Here is a 24,837-nt window from a genome sequence, read left to right as displayed (position 1 = left end):
GCAGCAGGTGCTAAGTAATTTAAAATAATTTATTTTAAATAAAAATTCCATGCCGATCGTGTGGATCAATCAGCCAAGTATGTGTCATGTCCAATCTTACTTTGAAAATCTGCAATAGAACTAGTCCGTGCAAAACGAACCGCAAAGTAGAGAGGGACTACTGTACTAAAATAGCATCATAGTTTTCAATATTTTTTCTATTACATGAACTGTTTAGCCTAATTTTATGTTTTCTGGTGCTTTTGCTTGTGGTTGATCTGTCTCAACAAGCATTAAAACACAATGTTTTATGCCAAAATGTATTGCAGTCCATGCAACTTTTATATGACATACTGTATATGGGTTATTGGCAGTCCATTTGATTTAATTAATACTAATCCTTTGCTTGAGGTATTCCTCCTCAATATGGAAATGGAATACTAAACTAAGGTTCTACATTTCTGATGCAAATGGGTGATATTCATCTTGAATACTGATTTAAAACCCCCCAAAGCTGCTCATTGATATCATCAATGATGGAAACTGGCCACAGCTGGCAGTACAGAGAAATGCTTTCAGAAAAAAAGTCACTCAAGTATGATGTGATGCACACCAATCTGCTTTAAAACCCAAACATTCCTCAAAGGGACTGAGCAGTGACAGTGAGGAAAACATTTGAAAAGCACGCTGCTACTAAGATTGCTGGTGTTCTCCCTGGAGATGCTCACCTGCACAATTTCTTTTCTGCTTCTCAGTGATGCTCCTGGACTGGCCTATGCTTCTAAAATCAAGGATTACGGCAGCATAGGTTGGTACTTGGGTGCATATTTATGTTTGTAGTGAAGAGAGTAGCCTTGAATAGCTAGCAGTGTGATCTAGAACTGTCATGTAGCATTAAGCCTAATGGATGAGAGATGGCTGTGGCAATCCCTATGCACATTCACACACATAAACCACACACTAAATGCACACTGACACACACCCTATGCAAGCCATGAGCATAAACAAACACATAAACACATATGCTGACACAATCTAAATCTAAACACACAACAAATCTTAGTGCCAATCGGAGAGACCAAATTTTCTTCTCCTTTTATGTTGTCTGTGCACAAGTTCACACATGCACCCACCCACACACACATTCTCTGGTGATTCAGCTTCTCTAACCAGAGGCTTTCATAAAATATGTGAAAAATAATTAAAGAAATAGAAACCAGTTGGGAGGACAGAATGCCAAGCACAAGTTATGCATGACCATTTCCATCAAATCAACCTGACAACTGGAAAGAAGACTTTATGTATTAGTATCACTCAAATAAGAGGAAAATCTTAAATAGTTTTGAACTTAATAACTAAACAGAAAAAAATTATGATTTGTATTTACCATAGCTGTCCAGACAATAAAAGGTCACAATGCCTAAAACAGTTGGAGTCCACTGCAAATGCAGTGGCAAGGACAAGTCACATTAGAGTCACATTAGTACAATTCTTTTCAGATTGGCCTCAAACTGATCTAATTCCTGAACTATAATCTTTATTTGTTTTTGCCTCAATATCAATGATTTTGAGTATGCCAGCATAGGTGCTCAGTCATCCAAGACATGACATTAAATGTCCCATTTTCATTCACCAATTGGTTAGGTTTAGGCACATGTGATGAGGTTTAGAAAAAACATCAGCTATGTGGTAAAGTTTAGTAAACATTTTGTGGTATTTGTGGTACATTTAGTGTGACTTTGTGGTAAAGTTTAAGAAAATTAAACTATATGGTTCTGTTTAAGAAAATGGCATCCATATTATTAGGGATGGGGCCGATCCGATCCAGTATTGGTATCGGCCTCCGATACCAGCATAATTTATGTATCGGATTTTTCCGATCCACCTGCCGATATTTCCGATCCATGATGCAAATTGGCTTGAAAACTATGGAATGGATTTCCTGAACGGCGGCGTGTCTCATGAGCCCAGAGTAATAAGACCCGCCTCACATTCAGGAAATCCAGTTCATAGATTGCAGCCAGTTGCAAGATGAGGACTGAGTTAGCAGCACTGTGGCTAACAGCTAACCAACTTTTCATCGAAACATGTCCGCTGTGTGGAAGTATTTTACACTAGAAACACCACAAAACAAGACAGCAACGTGCAATGTCTACAGAGCCATTGCGCCACATTAAACCACGTTAAAGTTAGTTTTACGATGGACATTCGAGCTCCATGGTTTCAGCGGAGCGCTACTCTGGTCAAACCGAAAGAGGCGACTCAACCTCGGCCAGCCGCGTCCAATCTGCCCCGCTCAGTCTGCCCGTCTCTGAGGAGGGACAGACTGAGCACGGCTACCCCAAATCAGGCTGCCTGCTTCGGATTGAACAAGAAGTAGACATTGCTGAAACCACGGAGCTCAAATGTTTACCGAGAAGTTGCTAAACTTCATCATAATTAATGACCAACCACTATCAGTTGTAGAAAACGAAGGATTTCACAGTTTGATACTTGCAGCCAAGATAAAGTTTACCCTCCAGGAGATATTTATCAGTACAACAGTAGACAATCATAAAAAACATATGATTTGAAAATTATATATATTAAAAACATAGACAGCTACATTATAATGTGATGTAAAATACTAAAAACAGGAACATGTCTGTTGGTTTATGCCATGAACTTAGCAGGTGTTTGAAGCCATTTAACATTTAATTTAATTTAACTCATTTATTCATTCACTTAAATGAAACAAAATAAAAAAAAATCATCAAAAAGAAAACATTGAATGAAAAGAGTGCAGAAAGAAGAAAAAAATCTTATATCTGCCCCTTATAAAATATAAAGCAACTTTAAACAACCACTTAAATTAATCACTTTAATATCCACTTTAAAGCTAGGAATAAAAAGAAACATGTTTTGTGTTAGCAGAATTTAATTCTAACTTTAAAACTTATCCAACATTTATACAACTTACCTCAAGTTGCCTTTTTGGACATGCATGCATATATTTGTACAAATTGTACTTGAGAGGAGATTATTACAGCCTCATATAAAATCACTGATGATCATGATATCGGAACTGGATCGGTATCGGCCGATACTCAGGTCTAGGTATCGGGATCGGATCGGTAGTAAAAAAAGTGGATCGGTGCATCCCTACATATTATTAGATCTAATAAAGCATCACATTTATGACTTAAGAATATGATTATGGAGAAAAAAACACAAAACATACTTTATATTTATTTTGGAAGAGTAAACAAATTTAGCTACATACATATTACTATACTGTAGTTTATCCTGGCTATCAACTATTTGTCACCATAGCTTTTTATTTAAGTTTTGGTGTCACTGTGGATTTTCAAGTTTGAGTTAACTTTTTTTGTTGGTGTTGATGGTTGGGGGTAGTCATTTAAAATTATCCTTATTGTAAGAAAACAAAATATACCATATTTTGTTCCATATTGTTCTGTTTCTCTTTATCCTTTTTAAATCATTATTTCCGTTACACAAGCCGACATCAGTGCTGCATCTCCTTTTACTGCATTGACCTGATGTGTCTAAATGCTTTCCACGTTTAAATCCCCCGTTGCACACAGTTTTGCTAGAGAGATTCCGAGGTCAAATTTCAGTGACACAGTGCACCAAATGTGCCATGTCGCAGCAAAGGACCTCAGTGACATGCTGTCGAGCATTAGCCTACTTCACCCTGTTGTATGAAAACTTTCCTCTTAGCAATTCAGCGGTTTTTAAAACAGCTTGTCTCTCCTCATTAAATGTGTGTCATGTGTACACAGGGTGAAATTGTTTTAACGTCTGTTGTTGTATTAGGTTTAAATTAGTTCTGAGGTGAAGAGACCTAGAGCGAGTTAGATCTGTTTGTTTTATGCTTTCAGTTTACGAAGCTAAGAATTTGTAGGTACTGAATACATTATTAAATTGCATTGGGAGATAAATAGATAGTATTTTAAATGAAGTTTTAAATACAAAATTCCTATATAGATTTCCTTGTATAGCCTTTATTCAGTGCATCCTCCTGTAATTTACCACATTAAAGCTGTCAGTCACTTTTCCTATATTTGTCATTGCACTAAGTTTAACAAATAATACAGTTCATTATGATCTAAGATAATGTATTAATATGTTCATAAAATTTGTTGAAAAGTTGTGAGACCAACTATGTTGTATGGTTTGGAGACAGTGGCATTGACAAAAAGATAGGAGAAAGAACTGGAAGTAGCAGAAATGAAGATGTTGAGGTTCTCCTTAGGAGGGAAAAGGATGGATAAGATTAGGAATAAGATCATCAGAGGTACTGCACAGGTTGAACAACTGATAGATAAAGTTAGGGAGGCCAGACTGAGATGGCTTGGACATGTCCAGAGGAGGGACAGTGGGTATGGTAGAAGGATGTTAGAAATGCAGCTGCCAGGAAAAAGACAAAGAGGAGATATTTGGATGCAGTTAGAGAGGACATGAAGATAGTTGGAGTGAGGACAGAGAATGCAGAGGACAGAGTGAGATGGAGGAGGATAACTCGCTGTGGCGACCCTTGAAAAGGGAAAAGCCAAAAGAAGAAGAAAAATATGTTCATAAAAAACTAAACCAACTAAGAAAATAGATGTAGGAAAAGATGCTACTGATGCTGTTTGAGATTCTTCATCTGAACTCCAGTCACCGTTTCTCTCCCATACCCTGGACTTTCTGAAGTTGCATCAGTTGCTCTTTTGTGTGTCAGCTCATTCTCAGTTCCTCAACGACAGCTACCATAGTGAGGCTCTCCACTTCAGAGTGCAGTGCATCGCAATGTGATAGGAGTAAATGTCTGTTTCAGGACACATGCCAAAAAAGCAGCAGCCAAAAGAAAAATTTGAATAGTCTGTGATACTGAATGTATTTCTTCTACTAAAACTATTACAATTTGTAACATAATCTGTATATGAAATCATTATGTTGTACACGTGCTTACTTTTAAACATATGGATATAATGCATTTCCAACTGTCCCTCCATCAACCCCCAGGACAGAACAATGGCTGTAGGAGTCTGCCTGTGTGTATTTGTGTGCATTTAAGGAGCCCCAGGGGAACAGCAGAGGTCAGGTCCAATTCAGTAAAGGCTGTGATACATAAAGCAAATCTGCTTCCACAGACCTTGCTAACTGGCTGTATACATATTCTCTTGTTTATGTGTAGTCAAGCACATGGATGCATTTTGTATTTACTTTGAATTATTCTCCTCTCATGCTCATGTTTGTTTGCCCAAGTTACTGACCTGGAGGTGTGGGCTGCTGGTATGCAACAGAGGTCAAATGAGAAGGCTTGAAGCAATCTATGGCTGTACTAATGTGACACACCTAGTGTTGTTCTGTTTTGTTGAAAATTTGGGATGCATTCATTTGAGTGCAAATGCATCTTTTGCATGAATGCATCTATAGATGTCTTGCTGATACATTTCTTAAAATGTTGGTTGGATGTGTAAATATCTGGGAAGCATCACTATACCGTATATGACCCATCACATCAGACTGAAGGTCAAGTCACAAGGTGATATAAATGGATAATGTAATAATTGTATTTTGTCAAAAGTTGATGAATAAACGTTATCAGTGGGTCCCTTGACTGAACTATAAGCCTAAATAATGTTTTTGATTTTTTTTTTCTGAGCAGCACCAACAGCTAACGATGATTTGAACAGAAAAGCCCTAAATTTATACTACTTTTACTGCAAGCTAGCAAAGCTGTTTTCAATACAAACAGGGAAATTTCAATATCAAAAATGGATTGAAGTTTCCTCTTAAATAATGTTAAGAAATCCTCAATAGAGAATGCTAAAACTAGGATTCTGACTGCTTTTTCAGAGTTGTACTGATTAGCAAGACAAATCAAGTCTCTGGAACTACTCATGATATCAAGATGATCTAGGTATCAAAATGTAGCTTAAAAGGCAAGTAATCTGAAAAGGTGCCTATTTCTTTTCAATCAAATTTTGATGCCACACACATGGATACTGGACTGCTTGAAACTGTACAACATCAACAGGGCATTAAGAGCCTTTATCATAATTCAATGGGAATGTAGAAGAAAACTCTAGTGGCTAATTCAAAGCCATTTGTGCAAGTCAATGTGGCATATACCAAAGTGATGCACTGCCCCCACTCCTGTTCTGCATAGGCCTGAATCCCCTCAACCAGATCATTGCAAAGAGTGGCTGTGAATGCCAGTTCCAAAGCAGAAAAATCATCATTCACCTCCTCTACAAGGACAACACAATGTTTGCCAAAAATGAGCAAGACATTGACTCGCTGATCCACCTCACCAGGATATACATCAAGGACATTGAAATGTCATTCAGACAGGATAAATGCAGTCAAATGGTATGCAGGAGAAGCAAGGTGATCGCAACTAAAGGGATTGAACTACCTGAAGGCAACATTGTAGATGTCCAGGACAGTTACATAAAAATACCTTGGAATCCCACAAGCAAATGGCAATCATGGCCTCAAGAAAGTCAGCTACAACCAAGTACCTACAGAGAGTAAGGTAGATCCTGAAGAGTCAGCTAAACACAAGAACAAAGTCTGAGCCATCAACACATAAGCAGTTCCATTCATCAGATACCCAGCTGTTAGTATAGCTTGTCAAAAGGAGAAGATAGAAGCCACTGACATCAAGATTCAAATGTTCCTCACAATGCATGGAGGGTTTCACCCCAAGTCCAGTACCCTGAGACTATACACAAAGAGAAAGGAGGGAGGCAAAGGACTAGTGAATGTCTGAGCAACAATCCAAAATGAAGCAACTAAGATTCTGGAGTACACCAGCAGGAAAATCCTCAATGATGAACTGATGAGTGAATGTATCAGGCAGCAACTGAAACCCTATGCCAAAGAGGAAGAACAAGAGGAACCATAAAATCATGTAAAGATAAGACCCTACACAACATGTACCACTGGCAGATTGAGGAAGTAGCTGATATCAACAAATCCCACCAATGACTAGAGACGGGTGGAATGAAGGCCAGCACAGAGGCACTAATCATGGTAGCGCAAGAGCAATAGAGGCCAGGTTCTACCATACCAGACAAGACTCAAGATACAGGCTATGCAAATACGCCCCTGAAACAGTTCAACACAAAATAGCATGGTGTAAGATCCAGGCAGGCAAAGCATACATGGACTACCACAACCAAGTGGCTGGATTAAAACACAGGAATATCTGCGCCGAGTACGAACTGGAGTTCCTTGAGTCAAAGTGGGAGATGCCACCAAGAATGGTGGAGAATGGACGGGCTTAGATACTGTGGAAGTTTGAGATCCAGACTGACAAACAGGTGATAGCTAACTAACCGAACATTGTGGTGATTGACAAGCAAGAGAAGAAGACAGTGGTGGTAGATGTAGCAATCCCAAGTGATCATAACATCGGAAAGAAGGAGAAACTTCTGTCTTTTCAATTTAGTTTTGTTTTGAAATGTAACAGTTTCAACCACAGCTTCAGTTTTTACATAGTACTTGAAAATGATTTGAGACGTTCATGATTTGTTGTCCTCTCCCTTCATATGCACCAGCTGCTCCTATGCAGTCAGAAAGTTTAGGTTTCCTATCATTTTTTTCCTCAACCGTGGTGAATATGAAATTGATTGCTACAAGTGCTTTAAAACGAAGGCAAATAGGGATATCCAGGTTTCCTGGGTTGTCACTCCATGTCAGCCACACGCTTTAAAAGTCACCTCCTCTGAGTCTAATAGATATAAAGGGAACAGTGCTAGTTGTCTGTCACATTTTAATCCTCTAAACAGAATTTTTAAGGTTGCTGTAAAACTTTATATTCATATGTAGTGGCTTAAAGGGCAAATGGATTTTAAAAAGGTTCTTCTAGTCAGCATTTCATATACAGTATAACTTTATTAAGAGAAGTTTGTTGTAAAATTTATTTGTCAATTCAGAGTTGCTCTAATAGTACAGACCTGACCTCCAGTATTTTTGCTGACATTTGAGTTGAACTTAGTGAAGTGCCTGAAAACTTTTTTCTTCATTCCCGCACAGATAATTGCATATCAGCCATATGGGCGATCTGTAGACTGGTGGGCGTATGGAGTTCTGCTCTACGAGATGCTTGCTGGGCAGGTGAGTAAGCATCCACAAAATGGTGCATTTTATTCCATCATGCAAACTTTAGGCAAATTGGAGTGTGTTAGCCCTGCATAAATAATTGCCATATGGTCTTTTCTCATTAGAATACCTTTTTTTTCCATTTCTTTATTTTTTCCAAAATGCAGCATGTTCTACTTCTAGGAAATACGTAAAACTTTCAATGCTGACTTCTTCTTAGCAGTTCAAGTGAACAAATCGATAATCTACAAGCTTGTAAAAGAAAAAAAAGGTTAAAAATATAAAAAAATGCGGTATCCTGAGGATATACACCAGTTTGTTGCTTTTCTATTATTAGAAATATAAATATTTTTCTGTACTATTACCTAGTGTTAATTAAATCAACGTCACAACTGATTTGTTTATATAATATTACTGTATATTAAGATGTTTTTCTAAACAAATTCTTATTTTAAAATTATTTGATGTTTTTAAATATGTGTCAAAGAACATAAAATAATTACTAGAAAAAAAATGAACAAAATCATAAAAAAATGAATATACTTTTGAAATTTTGCCTTATAAAAATATATTTAAACATTATTGTTGACATGACCTCTGTTACACAAAGAAATGGTCAAAATGCTCTATCAGAGCAAGATGTATCGTGTTATGCAGACAGCCTATCTCCATTCATTGGTGGCCAGTGGAGGGGAAGTGACAAATAATTCATTTTACGGGCTGTCAAAACACCCATATCATAGTTATATCATTATTAATGATAACGACCCAGCAAAGAGGGGGAAAGCTGGGTCATCCACTCCACTGGCCCTACAAGCATTTTTTATGAAATGTAATTTAATGGGAGGTTGTTTTAATTATTTTTGGTACTTTTTATTTTTATTATTCTTTTTCTGGCTGGTTTTCATCCCATTTAGTTATACTTTGTCATGGTACTCAGCTAACCTCATGTAAACAGTTTACTTACCAAAAATAGAACAAATCTCACAAAATTTGCATCTGCTTTACAGCAAAGAAGTTAAAGTGTTTTTGCTGTTAAATCCTTGTTTTGTTGTTTCAACCCCATGTTTTCTGTATCAAAAGGTGAAATTCTAAATCCTGGATTTTGTGCCTTTCTATCCACAGCCTCCATTTGATGGTGAGGATGAAGACGAGTTGTTTCAGTCCATCATGGAGCACAATGTATCCTACGCAAAATCTATGTCAAAGGAAGCTGTCTCCATCTGCAAAGGGGTGAGTGGATAAAATGAATCAGCTGTTTCAATTATAAACCAGTGAGGACAATAGGTTGTTTTTGAGTGAATGCTAGTTTATAGTTTCTTTCAAACTTTTTATTGAAATCAAGCTCCAGCATAGTTTGTGCTATTTTAAACGTTCATAAATCAAAACATTCAGCTCAAATGAAAGTGATCCATCTCTTTTAGTATTTGTAATTTTTTATACTTTTTTTTTACATTATGTAACTTCATTTACAAAAAAACTATGAGTACATTTAATTTTCTCAAATTTCTTGAAGATTTTTTTATTTTTTATTAAATCAACTTTAGCATACTTGTTCCGTTTTGTCTTTTTTGAGCTTTTGTCTAGTTTTACTAATTGTAGCTTTTAGATACTGTTTTTTTTTTTACCTCTATGTTTTAGAATTCGTTTTGATTATTTTTTGCTTTTAATCATGGTTTAGTACGCTAGTTTTAGCATTTAGCTATGATTGGCTAAATTTAGATTCAACCCATTTCCGCTAATGATAGCTTTTATCTACAGTTTTGATCAATTTAGCTTTTAGCAACATTTTTTGCTCATTTTAGCTTTAAGTTACAGTTTGGATGGTTTTTAGCTTCTGTTCTGCTTGTTTTAATTTTAACAAGTCATTCAACACACCATTTTTTAATGAAAAGGCACATTTTCTGGTTTATTTTACTTTCTTTATTTCCCCCAAAACATTACAGAATTGCGTTTAATTTTATGTTTAATTTCACTTTCTAAAACCAAACAAACACTTGAAGACACCATGCTGTTGAAAGCTGCTGTTTTAATCCATTGCCAAGTTTATCTGGAGGCAGTTCCTTCAGAATATATTTCCATTGTTAGTAAAACATCTTGTGAATGAGAATTTAGGACCTGTATCTTCCAAACATTTTACTGAAGCTACGATAAGTACACTTTATTTAAAACTGCAGAATGTCCTTCCTGTTGCTACAGTTTAGGGGGGAAAGTGAAAGGCCATCATCTCATGCAAAACATTTGCTTAGCTCTCTAGATAAAAAGGTGTTAGCAATTTATTTTATTTTTTTTAATATTGAGCAGTTATTCAAGTAGAACCTTTTTTTCCCTTCCAGTTCTTGTATCTCTGCCTCTCATTATAAAAACGATGAGGGAAATCCTACATTACTGGGTCACCTGATATCCTTAGCTCCATGAGCTTAGCGTGGTTTTTATTTGTCTATTTTTATGCTTATTCAACTCAATGAGAAAATATCTTTCTTAAACAACATCAGATTGTGTAATTTGTTCAAGAACCGACCAGATGAAATTATCCTAAATGTCCATTTATTTATATAGCACAGAAAATCAATAGAAGCTGACCAAAGTATTTTACAGTTAAGTCAAACTGGAGAAATTGCATTTCCTGCGAAAATGCAGTGTGAATGCTTATTGCAGAAGAACATGCTGAAAAACAGCTGAAATTAACTTAAAACCTGCTGAAATGTTGCTGAAATTGAAGAATGAGCCTAAATTAGCAGAAAAAAGCTAAAATAACTCATATTTGCTGCATTAGGTTTAAATAAGCAGAAATTAGCACAAAAATAGCATATTAGCTTAAAAAACCCTGAAATTAGCAAGAAATATCTGAAAAGTAGCTGAAAAGCTTAAAGCTTAAACTGCCTGAAGGAAGTGGGAAAAGCTTAAATGAGCTAAAAAATGTGGGGAAAAAAAAGCTAAAATTATCATAAAAACAACTAAATAGTAGCTGAAATAGCAGAAATAGCTGAAACTATTGAAAATTTTGAAAGGAGAATAGCAAGCAGAAACAACTTAATTATGCTGAAAGTAGCAGAAATTACCACGAAAAACTTGAACTTATCTGAAATCAGCTGAAATTAGCTAAAAATATGCTAAAAAGGTAGCTGAAAATGTAAACCAAGCTTAAATTATCAGAAGAAAGCAGAAAGAACACGTTTGCCCAGTTAGGCTGAAAGAAGCAGAAATAAGCACAAAAAAGTGGCCATTTTCTGAAATAAATAAATAAATAAAAGAAATAAAGAAAACGAAATTAGCAAAAAACTGCTGAAAAGTAGCTAAAAGGGCAGAAAGAAGTTTAAATCACCAGAAAGAAGTAGAGAGAGCACATTTTTGCTGAATTGGGCTGAAAAAGTTTAAATGAATGCAAAAATGTAGAATTAACTGGAATTTTTTTTAAATTAGTATAAAAACAGCTAAATAGTAGCTGAAATATCAAAAAAACATGTTCAAGCTGCTGTTTAATATACCATATTATTTTACATTATTAGTGTTTAGTGTATATGTTAGATCCTTATATACGGTTTATATTTTTGCTATTTTTGGATGTAACTGGGACCTTGAGGACACAATTTCATTTCACCTCATGCACCACATGTGATGCGAATGACAATAAAGAACCTTGAACCTTGAAATGCTGAAACTTACATAAATAAGCTGAATGGAGCGTAACAAGCTGAAATGAGCAGAAATAAGTTAGAAGAAGCACAAAAATGTTGTAGTTAGCAGAAACATCCTGAAAAGAGCACAAAATAGCTGAAAAACCTGCAGAATGTAGCTGAAAGTAACTGAACAAAAATGTTTAAAATTACACAAGGAAGCTGAAAGAAGCTGAACCAGAACAAAATGTGAAAGGAGCTGTAAAAGGTTGTAAACAGATCTAAAGATTTGAAGGATGTAAAATGAGCTCAATTCATTTTATGTGAGAAAAAAATGGCAGAAAAGGCTAAATATTATAAAAAGCTAAAGTTGCACCAATTTCAAAAGTAATGGCAGGATTGTCTTGCAAGAGCTGAACATTTTGATACCTAAATCACTGAAATAGCTTAAAAAAATGCAGGACAAGAATTTCTCTGAAAAATGTACGGAATAGGGATAGTAACTGCCAGGAATAATAAATATAAACAGGAAAACAATAGTGTGAATGCTTAGCATTCACACTATTAAAATGAAAATAAGAAAAAAAGAACAAGAAAATACATATTTTGCCACTTAGGAAACACAAAAAAGTTAACAATGAAATGCAGCACAGCAAGAAGTCTCATGGTTTTTCATACATATGTAAAGGTGATATTATAATTTAATGTGAAACCAGCGAGAAGTGGACAGACATTATGAAAACCCCTTTAAGCAAGTCTATTTGTCATATGAGTTATTTAAAAGTCCTTTTTGCCTCATGAATTTTCAATGAGAGGTAATATGTTTCTTATTAACAAGTAATGAACTTGCTTGAAGGAAAAGAATGCAGACATTACTCAGTGATATGAAAAATAATAATGGATGCTCCAATAACCATTTGCCATTAATCTTGACGGCAACTGACCATGTCAGTGTCCTATGTTCATTCCCCGCGGACAAAAAAAAATAAAATAAAATACTTTTTTGTTTTCACTTTGAACGGCTGCAGTTGCTTTAACAAGCACATAGTGTAAGGGAAAATGATCAGCTCTGCAGAGGAATTAGATATTGACTATACATTTTTACATTTGCCTTCTTTACCTGCAACATTTCTTACATTTCTTCTTGTTTTATTTTCCTCACTATTTGTCTCAAATAAAGGAGAGAAAAGTTTGAATTTAAAGCCCAGCATCTTTAATTAATATCACCCATTTGTTTTCATGCTAGAGTTTTAGACTATGATCATTTTATGTTGAGAAATGACAGAATTGTAGCCATTTAAGTCAAATCTTGAATATCTCACGAGACATTACCAGATGTCATGCTTTACTGGTGTGTTTTGAATGACTCAGCTACTACTACATCAAATTTTATCAAGGTTAATTAGCTGTGATGATCACCTTGAACTGATTTGACTCCATAAGTCAATCATTTGTAAACATATAATCAATGTTCAGTCAGGTCATCTGGACGGTTTCTTTTTTATTTTATTTTATTTATTTTTTTGTGCTGAGACATTACAGCCTTCATCCAAAGGACTTCCTCAATCTGAGAAGCCACCAAACAAAACTGATTCCCACAAGCAGCATAGTCCAAAGCAGAAAAAAAAAACGGTTTGCTGACGCTAAGAAAACATCCAGATGATCTGACTGAGCATTGTTGGGTTTTATACCTGGATTATTGAGCATGAACTTTGACATATAAACAACAATTACTTTTTTGAAAGTTTTAATAGAGTCTGTCTGTCATTTATTAAATATTTTGCTACCAAACTAACCTCGATGATGCCCACAGGCAATGCCAAAGTTTTAAGTAAAGATTTTGTGCAACGAGTAAAACTTGCGTTTGTCTTGTGACTTACTCTCAGCTGCAATTACACCAAATTTTAGCATATTTGTTAAATTGACTAACTTACAAGTTTTGTTTGTGTTTTCTAAGGTCAGGTGGTTGTAGTGGCCATTTTGAGTTAGGCTTGCTCCAAAACGTAATCTGTTGTAGCGTTCCATTCAAATATTATTTTGTGAAACTCTTGTTAAAATCTGTTTTATGGTTCATAAGATATTTTTCCAACAGACTTGACTGATAGTTTACAGCAAAATTGTACTCAAAGTTCCTGTGCCATCTGTTGTTTCTTCAAGAATTTGTTAGTGATCAAACTCATTTATGGTACTAATGCACCTCATTTTAGGCTAGTATCTTTAAAAATGACAGAGTCACACCCATGTATGCTTTTTTATAGGTCGTTTGGTTGTTTCAAGTTCAAGTTTCTTTAATGTCATTTGCATCACACGTGGAACATGAGGTGGAAGGAAATTATGTACTCAAGGTCCCAGTTACACCAGTTGCAATCATTTTAAATTAAGTTTAGTTACAGTAAATTACATTATTCTCCGCTATTGTCTTTTGGCAGCCAAGGTAAAAAAAATACAGTGTTTCACTTGTAGCTGGGCTGCATGGTGTTATCGTGGTTTATTCTTACATCCCATAATGCTTTATCTAATCAGTTAGTTTATAAAAGTCACCCCTAATAATTCATCTGCTTGCCCAGGGATCTATATTTAGTGTATGTCATCACTACGTGCCATAACATTTGCACATGGCTTCTGAATCCTCCCAGACAGATGAGAGCGAAACGAACAAGTCAAATGTAGGAGATGTCAGTTTCCTTGCTTACCTTCACTTTAACATAGTCCTTCCTGAAACTCTGGATTGTAGCATTTTGTTTTGATTAAAGTGCTTGTTTAAAAAAAAAGAACAGGACTTCCAACATTAAGGACATCCAAGACCTGATAGACTGAGAATTTGCACTGACAGTATTTGGTGACTTAAGTTTTGTTCATATTTTTAAGTGTAGTTCCAGTGTTACTGATATGGTTTCAGTAAAAGTTCAGAACCCAAGTGGCAGACAGAAACTCAAATAAATTTGTGTATAAAGAAAACTCAATCGATTAATCAAAATAAAAGACTGTAGTGGTAGCTGATTTATTTACAAATATAAATACAGTAGTCCCTCGAAACGTCACGCTTCGACTTTCGCAAACTCACTCTTTCGCGGGTTTTCAACTTAAGATTGCACACTTTGTTTCCTGGTGGCCTGGCCCGCTCAGTGATCGCCAAGGGGACCCCTTCTTTCTCTTTCTGAGGATGCCTGTCACAGCAGAGCAGAGAAACACTACAGGTGGGCATGCGATCTGTGACAGACAGCCTCAGGAAGAGAAAGGAGGGGGCGGGGTGGTGTCTGTCTTTCTCCGTTGCTTCTGTTGGAGCTTCAGTGAGGCAGATACCAGAGTGAACAACATGGACTGTTAATTTAAAATGATCAAGCGCAACCTGAACCGAGCCTTAACCTGAGCCAGGGACATTTCCCAAACCAGGAAATGTCCCAGTGCTCCCAATGGCCAGCCTGCCCTCAGGCGCTGATTGGCTCAGTAACTGTAGCATCAGTCTGTCTTCTCTCTTTCACTGTGCCCTTTTAGAGTGTTTAGAAATTTTAGAACATTACTTACATTGCAAGAGTGTGGGAAGAGTTTATAAAGCCTTAAAATATATATAAATACTAAAATAAATATAACATTCCTACTTTGCAGATTTTCACCTATCACTGGGGTGTCTGGAACGTAACCTCCGCGATAAGTGAGGGACTACTGAAACTCAGGGAAAAGCACAAGGAAAGAAAAGGAAATATGGCCAGCTGTGAAGAGCATGATATGTGATTGAGGGAAAACCTAAGGAACACAAAATATATAGGGACACTAATGAAACATAATAACAAACACCTGGAGAGGAAACAACTTGGAACAGATGAGTGAGACAGGAGTAAAACTACAGAGGGAAAAACAGGGAAACTGAAATGTGGGAAACTAATATATTCAAGAATCACAAAAAACCCTAATAAAATAACACAAAAGGCTAAATATTACCAGCATAAATGTGGAATTTAACAGTCATTAATTCATTGTCCTAACATTTAAGTTAATCACACGATTTTAAATTTAGCAGATGTAAAGATCCTAATTTCTGGCAGAGTTTTCCTCTCTTTTCTCAGATATGCTGAAAAGGATAAGAAAGCACTCAGATTTCAGAGTTCTTGCAAGCAGCTATCCACAGATCCCCAGGCTGTTTATTTTGGATTTACTGTTGTGAAGCTTGTGCATAATTTAAATATGTTTTTCAAGTGGAAGATTAACAAGTCAAACCATGCTTAAGGGAATAATTTCTTTGACATATTGATCATCAGGTTGACTTAAGCTGATTCCAGACGTAAACACAGACTTTTTAGTTTGTGTTGGATGAGAAACTTTCTTAAAAGATATCCCACAGTTTTGCATCAATGGTTGTAGAAACTCAGGATCAATCTTTGATAGAAATGCTTTTGTCTCAGCTCCTTAAAGACAACTCTGTTCATGAAATAAGCGACATCATTACCAGTAAATGTTGTATGTTTATAACCCAAAGCATACATACATTTATGTACAAAAAATACATAAATTTTATATTTGCTCACATTCGATGGATTTGATAGTGAATGTAGTACTTTTATTACTGTCTTGAGGCTTTGCAGTCAATGAGCCATGCAATAAAGTGCATTTTTTTCAATGTTCTTTCCTCTCTACTTGTTTTTCTTTGCCCTCTTTTTCTGTTCTCATTTATTTTACCTAAATGAGTCTGTGCTTGTGCCCCCATCCTTCTAAAATTCCTATTGTGGGGACCTGGTTGTTTATCATGTGAGTTTGGGGGGACTTGCCTCTCCTTTTTGAGGAAACAAATAGTGTTGGTTTTGTGTGGGGTTTGGCAAGTAGTGGTTGTGGTTCATTTTAAAACCATTTGCTGAGGGCAAGCCAGTGTATTGTCCACATGACTGAGTATGTGGCGTGTTATCAGCTTTATTTGCTGACTGGACCCGTGATTGGCTGGACGGCTACTGCTTTTCTCTTTAATAAATGCACAGTCCCAGGCAGAAACCTGACCCACAAAATAAAAAGTGATAGAAAAATGGGGATAAAATCTAAAAGCAAGTCAAAGGGAGTGTTTAAGACTGGGACCCTGGACAAAACTGGGACCCTGAGTACATTATTTTGTTCCACCTAATGTACCACATGTGATGAGGATGGCAATAAACTTGATTTGAACTTGAACTTTAGAGGGAGTTTAAATTAGATATAAACAACAACAACTTGAATTAAGCCTTTCAACCGTTCAACCTTTATTTATACAGGTCCCATTGATCGTCGGGGACTCATTTGCAAGAGAGACCTGATAATTACCACAATTCCAAAAGATGTATTTGGGGCATGGACAAGACTGTAAATCACCAAATTGAACAGCATACCCACATTTTAACATGGTGGTGGCAGTATCATGCTCTGAAGTCATTTCTCTTCAGCTGAAACTTTTTTTAATTCAGAATGAATGGAATTATGATCAGTTTCAAGTACATATTTAATTTGGTCCAAACATTCATGTGTCTGCTGGAATACTAAAAAGCATACATGCAAACATTAGGCTTACATCGAAACAAACAAAGAAATAGCTTAACCGGAAAAAATGTTGTTTTGTTATATCCTTACCAGGGTCTAAATCTAAATTGGGTGTTTGGTGACTTAAAGAAAAGTTGTGCATGAAAGATGTCCTTAAATTGTAACAGAATTTGAGAACTTTTGTGAGGGAGATTGAGAAGCAGAGTACTCCAGCATCAATGTGTGGCATGAGGCTGCGCAGCTGCAGAGGGGAAAGCTCTGCAGAGAGTGGTGAAGGCTGCACAGACAACTGTTGGAGTCAGCCTCCCCACCGTCACAAACATCTACACCTCCTGATGCAGGAAGAGGGCCACCTGCATCATGAAGGACCCCACTCACCCAGCACACACACTTTTTGCCCCACTCCCCTCAGGCAGAAGGTTGCGGAGCATTAAGTGTAGAACCACTAGACTGAGGAACAGCTTCTACTCTGAAGCTGTTAGACTCATGAATCCCTGACCGGGATAGTCATTGTGAAAAAAAATTAAATATATAATAAAAAAGGTCACTGTGGTGCCACTTTGATTGATGATATGTGATGCTGATCTCATGCTGCTGATCATTCATGCTACTGTATTAATTTGTTTTCATTTGTGCCTATCTGCCCACACAAACTCGTGTTCGTGCTGCTGTTGTTACACCATGTTGTTTTGCATTGTTGGCGTTTGGTGTATACCTTGGATCTTTTGGCGTACCGTCTGGCGTTAGTTTAGCATATAGCTTAGTAAATATCCTTATTTACTGTTACTTTTATACCGCATGTGACGAAATGACATAAACCTACTTGAACTTGAACTGAAGAAAAAATGACCTCGTCAAGTTGTGATTTGCTGGTAAACTTCTCCAAAGACCCAACAAGATTGTAATGAACTCGGATGTTTCAACTCACTCATGCAACAAGTTTATTATATTTTGCATCTTTTAAAAAAAATTTTCCCTGTGACAGATTTTACTCCCAATTAAATTGTACCATATACAGTATATGTGACATTAAAGGTGGAAAATGTTTTGAAATATTTTATAATAGTCTCATGATTTTACATCACAAAAACATTTTTACTGGGGTATGTAGGCTTTTTTAATCCACTGTACACCTCCACACCTCTTTTGACTATAGATTTAATAAATAATGGTACAGTATATACATTTTATTAGTTGTTATGTAGTGAAGCTCCTAAAGTTAGACCTTTAACAACAGACTGCAAATTTTTGAAGTTTCAACACTTGTTTTTATTTATTTATTTATTTTTGCTTTCTGGTGGTGATTGGGCATCACACCTTGGTGTAATTTTGTCAGGCAAGAACAAACTCATGTTCAAGGACATCACAGGGTGTGAGGTGTGTCATCCTGATGGTGACACTTGAGTGTTTTTCATCAGGAGGACTTTCTCGCTGAAACTGGCAGTCCTGTGAACTGAAAGAAAACTTCAAACGATGTTTCTTCGTCAGCAGGCGTCTGATCCACATTGAGTGTAAGCCTCATGCTTAAATATGGCAGAGCTCGTAAAGTTGATGTTTTTGAGTAGCAAGAAAACTGGCGTACAAATGGCAATTCTTGTGCATCGCTTAATGTTTTTGTGAATCCATATGTTGACAAATTACAGCAATGCAATAATAGAATTTCACTTTATTAGTTATCAGTTGGTGAATTAGTACAGTAATACAGAAATAATTAGAGCAGCATTACTTAAAAGAAAGTTCTTGCTCGCTGCTTGGCGTTGCAAAAATTGTTTTTTAGTTGTTGCTGCCATCTAGAATCTAGTTAGATGATTTCTTTCTGAGAGTTTCATAAAAATTTGTCCAGTGATTCTGGTGATAATTTGCTTACAGGCAGACAAATGCACATGGACTCAGACAATTACATAACGGTTCCCTTTTCATGACTGTATCAAGTATTTGATCTAATACACAATATCTTCTGAATGCAACAATATTAGTTTTATATTTCATTTGAATGAACCAAAATGAATAAACAAAAAGATTACGTATCTAAAGTGAAATTGTTAAAATGTGAGATTCAAAACACTTTGATGCAATTAATGTCTGGCTTTAAGCAAAAGGGCTAAAAGTGAGTCTATTTCTGATAGCAGTAAGATGCTAAAATCTTCATTGGCTTAGCTGTTTTCACAAAAGTGTCATAAATTCTCTATTTGTTATATATTACACAGTTTTCAAGGCGACTAAACTGTATGTAAAAGTGTGTATCACTAATAAAGGACTTGACTAGAAGTACTGCAGTACTTTAGTCATGTCTGTGAGGATGTAGGTACATTCACTGTGTGCATACAAATTAGAAAGCACTCTCTGCACACAATACTAGGACAAACAAATGTCAACTTATTAGCATTGCAACTAATTCAGTGATACCATACATGAATAGGTGATCTTGTCGGACTGTCACTGATCTCATCATGTAAGCAATCTTCTGGCTTCCTTAGATTAGTTTATTAGCTGGCATTTAAGTTTTCACTGAATCACTTGTAAAATTGGAAAATAGCATTCCTTGAAGAAATGCGTTTTGACCACCTCTTTGCATGGCAATGGTTTAATGAAGCTGTAATGCATTCTGTTAATGACTGGAGTACGTGCTGGTATAAATCTCAGCAACTACCACAGGATAGTAGCTCTAGCAGAGTATCTGTACTATTGACTGGCCTATAGCCCTTTTCAATTAGAATATATTTGAATTTAAATTGGACCTGTTTGTTTACATGTGCAGTGTTTTGAGCTAGTGTTTTCTTTGTGTTAACAACAACAACAAAAAGGTAATAAGCTGAAATTAATTTAATAAATTGAAAGGATTTGTAATAAAATTAATTGAATTAAACTGAATTGACTTGAATCAAATCAAATAAAAATTGAATTATATAGCCTGTGTGTCCTGGGTCTTCCCCAAGGTTTCCTCTGAGTCGGTCATGTCTGGAAACCTCCTCTGGGAGGTGCACATGGAGCATTCTTACCAGATTCCCAAACCCTCTCAATTGGCTCCTCTCGAGGTGTAGGAGCAGCAGCTGACTTTCTTCTGGATAATTGAACTTCTCACCCTATCTCCAAAGGAGAGCCTGGCTACCCTGCAGAGAAACTCCTTTTGACCGCCTGTATCCAAAGTCTCATTCTTTAGTCACTACCTAGAGTTTAACCATAGGTGATGGTAGGAATGTAGACCAGCAGGTAAATGGAGAGCTTTGTCTTGCAGTTCAAGTCCCTCTTCACCACAAAAGATCGGCACAAAGTCTGCAATACTGCCAGGCTGCACTAATCCATCCGTCAATCTCATGCGCCATTCTTCCCTCACTCGTGAACAAAACACAACCCACTTAGAGCAACCCCCTCTTTTCAGATTGTGAACCATTGCTTTAGATTTGGAGGTACTGATCCTCATCCCAGCCACTTCACACTTGACAGTGAACCACTCCAGTGAGATCTGGAGATCAAAGCATGATGATACCAACAGGACCAAATCATCCTTGAATAGTAGAGACAGGATCCTGGGTCCACCAAACCAGACTTCGTCTATCCCCTTGGCTGCACCTAGAAATTCTGTATGTAAATCTAAAAGAGATTAACAAGAAGCAAGATAACAAGAGTTAACAAGAAGAATCCGACCATAGGACCTGACAACTTTTTTGTTTACTTTTCCACCTGGATTATTGAGCATGCATCAAGATATCTGTCTGCAAATGTCATGAACAGAATAAGTAACAATGGGCAGCTCTGGCAGAGTCCAACTCCCACTCTAAATAGATCTGATTTGCTACCTGTAATGCAAACCAAATTCTTGCATCATTTGGATAGGGACTGACTGAATGGTCCGTAGCAATGGACCCCCAATCCCATACTCAAGGAGCCTCTCCCACAGTGTACCTCGAGGAACGCAGTCGAACGCCTTCTTCAAGTTAAAAAAAAACAACACATGTAGACTGGCTGGGAAAATTCCTGTGCACCCTCAAGGAACTTAATGAGTGTAAAGAGCAGGTCCAGTGTTCCACAACTGGAACAGAACCCACATTTTTACTCCTGAATTTGAGGTTCAACCATTGACCACTCTCTCTTCTCCAGGACCCCTACATAGACCTTACCAGGGAGGCTAAGGAGAGTAATACTCCTGTAACTGGAAGATATACAGTCCCCCATTTTAAAAAGGGGAGCCACCACTCCAGTCTGCCAATCCAGTAGCACTGCCCCTAATATCCTCGAGATGTTGCAAAGGAGTGTCAACCAAGACAGCCCAGCAGCAGAAGAGCTGGAGGAGGTGGCTGTGGAAAGAGATGTCTGGATCTCCCTGCTCAAGCTGCTGCTTTACTCTCGAAGAAGCTTAAGAGGGAGGGAGGATGGACGGACAGACAGATGGATGTGGACAGAAGAATGAACAGTCGGCTGGTCAAGTTAAACTTCTGCACTGTATCTTGGTTTATTTGCGTGAGCCGTAAATAACTTTTTATTTTATGTGATTTTTGAATTAGGAAAAAGTGGGGAGTTTTTGTTCAGTCACGGTTTTATTTTTTGTGTCTTTATTAATAAACCACAACAAACAGACTTTAGTTTGTAGTCTGAGTTACTGTTTGAACGACACTTTTGTTTTACTAAATACAATCTGTTACATTTTGTTCACTGGGTGTGTGGAAGTGTCAGCAGTGCTTTAAAGGCAGAATGAGCAGAACATGGGTAAAAGCAATTATGTCACATTTTTCAGGCCCATCTGTTTAGCTGTCTTTTGCTGACCTAGAAAAGGAGTGGAAATAAATTGCAAGAGACATCACTGGAAAAAAAAACAGACAAGTGAACGTTTTTATATCCTTTTTTTGTCTGTTAATAAAAAGGAATATAAAAATGTTCACTTGTCTGTTTTTTTATTTTTGTCTGTTAATAAAATATCTCATAAACAACTGGACTAATTTTAACAAAGCATTCAGAAATTATTCACTGGCTCAACAGGGACAACTTTTTGCAAATATTGAGCTAAAATGTAATGAGGATGTAGCTGAGCCTCATCATTGTGTGAAAACTTAAGAAGCATTTGTTTCTCTTCCCCCAGTTTTCAAGCTATTTCAACAAATCATATATCAAAATGTTCAGCTCTTTCAGGACAATCCTGTATGACTTTTGGTATTGGTGCAACTTTGCCTTTTTGAAATATTTAGCCTATTCTGCCATTTTTTTCTCATAGAAAATTAATTCAGCTCATTTCACATCCTTCAAATCTTTAGATCTGTTTACAGCCTTTTACTGCTCCTTTCACATTTTATTCTGATTCTGCTTCTTTCAGTTTTTATTTGTGCAAATTTAAAAAAAATTTCAGCCATTTTCAGCTCATTTAAGCTGTTTTGTGCCACTTTCAGATTCTTTCTGCTAACTACAACATTTTTGTGCTTCTTCTAACTTCTTTCTGTTAAATTCAGCTTGTTATGCTCCTTTCAGCTTATTTCTGCAAGTTGCAGCTTTTTCTACTATTTTAGCTACTATATAGCTGTTTTCAGTATAAACTTTGTCAGCTAATTCCACATTTTTTAACTCATTTAAACTTTTCTCAGCCTAATTCAGCAAAAATATGCTCTCTCTACTTCCTTCTTGTAATTTCAGCTTCTTTCTGCCATTTTAGTTACTTTTCAGCTGGTTTTTTGCTAATCTCGGCTTTTTTCAGATTTCTAATTCTTTTTTTGCTAATTTCTGCTTATTTCAGCCTAATTGGACAAACGTGTTCTTTCTGCTTATGCTAATTTAACCTTGTTCTACATTTTCAGCTACCTTTTTAGAAAAAGTTTAAGCTAATTTCAGTTGTTTTCAGATAAATTCTAGTTTTTCATGGTAAATTCTGCTACTTTCAGTCTAAATAAGTTATTTTTGTTAATTTCAGCTGGTATGCTAATTTCAGCTGTTTTCAGCTAGTTACAGCTTTTTTTTTTTTGCTATATTGGCTATTTAGCTGTTTCATGCTAATGTTAGCTTTTTCAGCTAATTCCACTTTTTTTTAGCTCATTTCAGCTCTTTCCACATCCTCTTTGTAGGTTAAGATTGTTTCTGCCTTTTGTCTACTTTTTAGATTTTTTTTTATTTTTTTTTTACTAATTTTAGCTTTTTTAGCTAATATCTTTATTTTTGTGCTCATTTCTTCTTATTTAAACCTAATTCAGTAAATGTGTGTTCTTTATGCTTTTCTGCAAATTTTGGCTTATTCTTTTATTTCAGCTTTTTTTCAGCAAGTTCTTCTGCAATAAGCATTCATGCTGCATTTTTGCAGGAAATGCAATTTCTCTAGTTAAATCATATTCCAAGCATAGAGGTAATTGAATATTTTTTAAATGCTAAATTATCTTCTAATGTGAAGAACTCTGAACACTGGTTTTCACAAAATATTTTATTGAACCCCGTCTTTCTTGTATTTTATTTAATTAATTAATTTATTTATTTATTTTGCCATGAGCAGTTGATGACCAAACAACCGTCCAAGCGTCTGGGCTGCGGTCCTGAGGGAGAGAGAGACATCAGAGAGCACGCCTTCTTCAGACGAATCGACTGGGAACGCCTCCAGAACAGAGAAATACAGCCACCCTTCAAGCCCAAAGTGGTAAGTCTGCACATTCAGAGAGCAAATGCACTGGAACAAAGACTAATTTATCTGGAAACCTTTTCAAGACAAAGTTGGTCTTTAAAATAAAAGTTACATGCCGTTAAGTCTTTTAGTTCCTCGATAAATTTATAAAAAGTAAAGTGAAACTGTAGTGAATATGGTTCTCACGTCACCTGACTTCTCTTTATCAGTAGCAATTAAAATGTCACTAAGCCTATTTTTATAGCACAATTTAAAGGGGAAAATATTAAATAATGATTAAAAAAACAATGACATAAACATACATTTTCTACAAAGTGAATAATTTTAAAACAGCAATAATCCACTGGCCACACTCCCATTTAGTTAAAAAGACAACACATCAACTAACGTATTTTTGTTTACTTTTTATATTTGTTATTTGTTCTTTTACTTAGTTTTTTTTATGTGAGAACAGGCCATTCCTGTTGAATTTTTTTTTTTTTAAAGCCTGAACAAATAATATTTAGTAAAATTCTGAAGCCTAAATATCAAAAGCATGGATCCCAAAACACCACCCACCCTAACTTAGTAATTGCATTTTTTTAAATGACAACAACAAAAATCCTATTCTTATTATTCTAGTAGTAAATAATGCAAAAACTTTTTTTTTTGTGTAGAAATACAGTTTGTTTCTTATATTTGTTCCCCTTAGTTTTCTTTTTATATGTATTGATTCAGTTACATAAACCATTTTTCCAAAGAAGAATCCTATAAATAGCTTACACCAGATATAACTGCAGTATAAATGTCCTCACCATGCTTTTAAAAATTGATAAAATACCAGCATGATGGTATTAGATATCTTATAAATACCTCGTTGTGAACTGTTTCTAAATATGGTATTTTTCAAAGATGTTACTATATAAAAGTATCTGCCTCATATAGGATGAATTAATGTCATCCGAAATAGCTGATGTAATATAACTGCAGTCCATGGCTGGAAATTTATCAGAGGTGACTGACAGTTCCAGGAATATATGTGAGGAGGAAACTCGCTCTCCAGCCCACTTTATACACATA

At 36.1% G+C, this 24,837-nt stretch overlaps 1 protein-coding gene across 2 annotated transcripts in view; it reads left to right on the top strand.

Annotated features, from left to right (window-relative positions):
* Window positions 1–24,837, top strand: part of prkcaa (protein kinase C, alpha, a) — a 220,424-nt gene that overhangs the window by 183,693 nt on the left and 11,894 nt on the right. For both annotated transcript variants that reach the window (XM_037689762.1, XM_037689761.1), the window contains 3 exons: window positions 8,011–8,091; window positions 9,202–9,309; window positions 23,653–23,793. In XM_037689762.1, coding sequence (XP_037545690.1) covers window positions 8,011–8,091; window positions 9,202–9,309; window positions 23,653–23,793 — 330 coding nt within the window. The remainder of the gene's footprint in view (window positions 1–8,010; window positions 8,092–9,201; window positions 9,310–23,652; window positions 23,794–24,837) is intronic.

This window comes from Nematolebias whitei, chromosome 16 (assembly GCF_014905685.2).
Source record: "Nematolebias whitei isolate Nwh7 chromosome 16, NemWhi1, whole genome shotgun sequence".
Classification (NCBI taxonomy): domain Eukaryota; kingdom Metazoa; phylum Chordata; class Actinopteri; order Cyprinodontiformes; family Rivulidae; genus Nematolebias; species Nematolebias whitei.
Note: the sequence above shows the minus strand (reverse complement) of the source record. Positions and strands in the feature narration are given on the sequence as shown.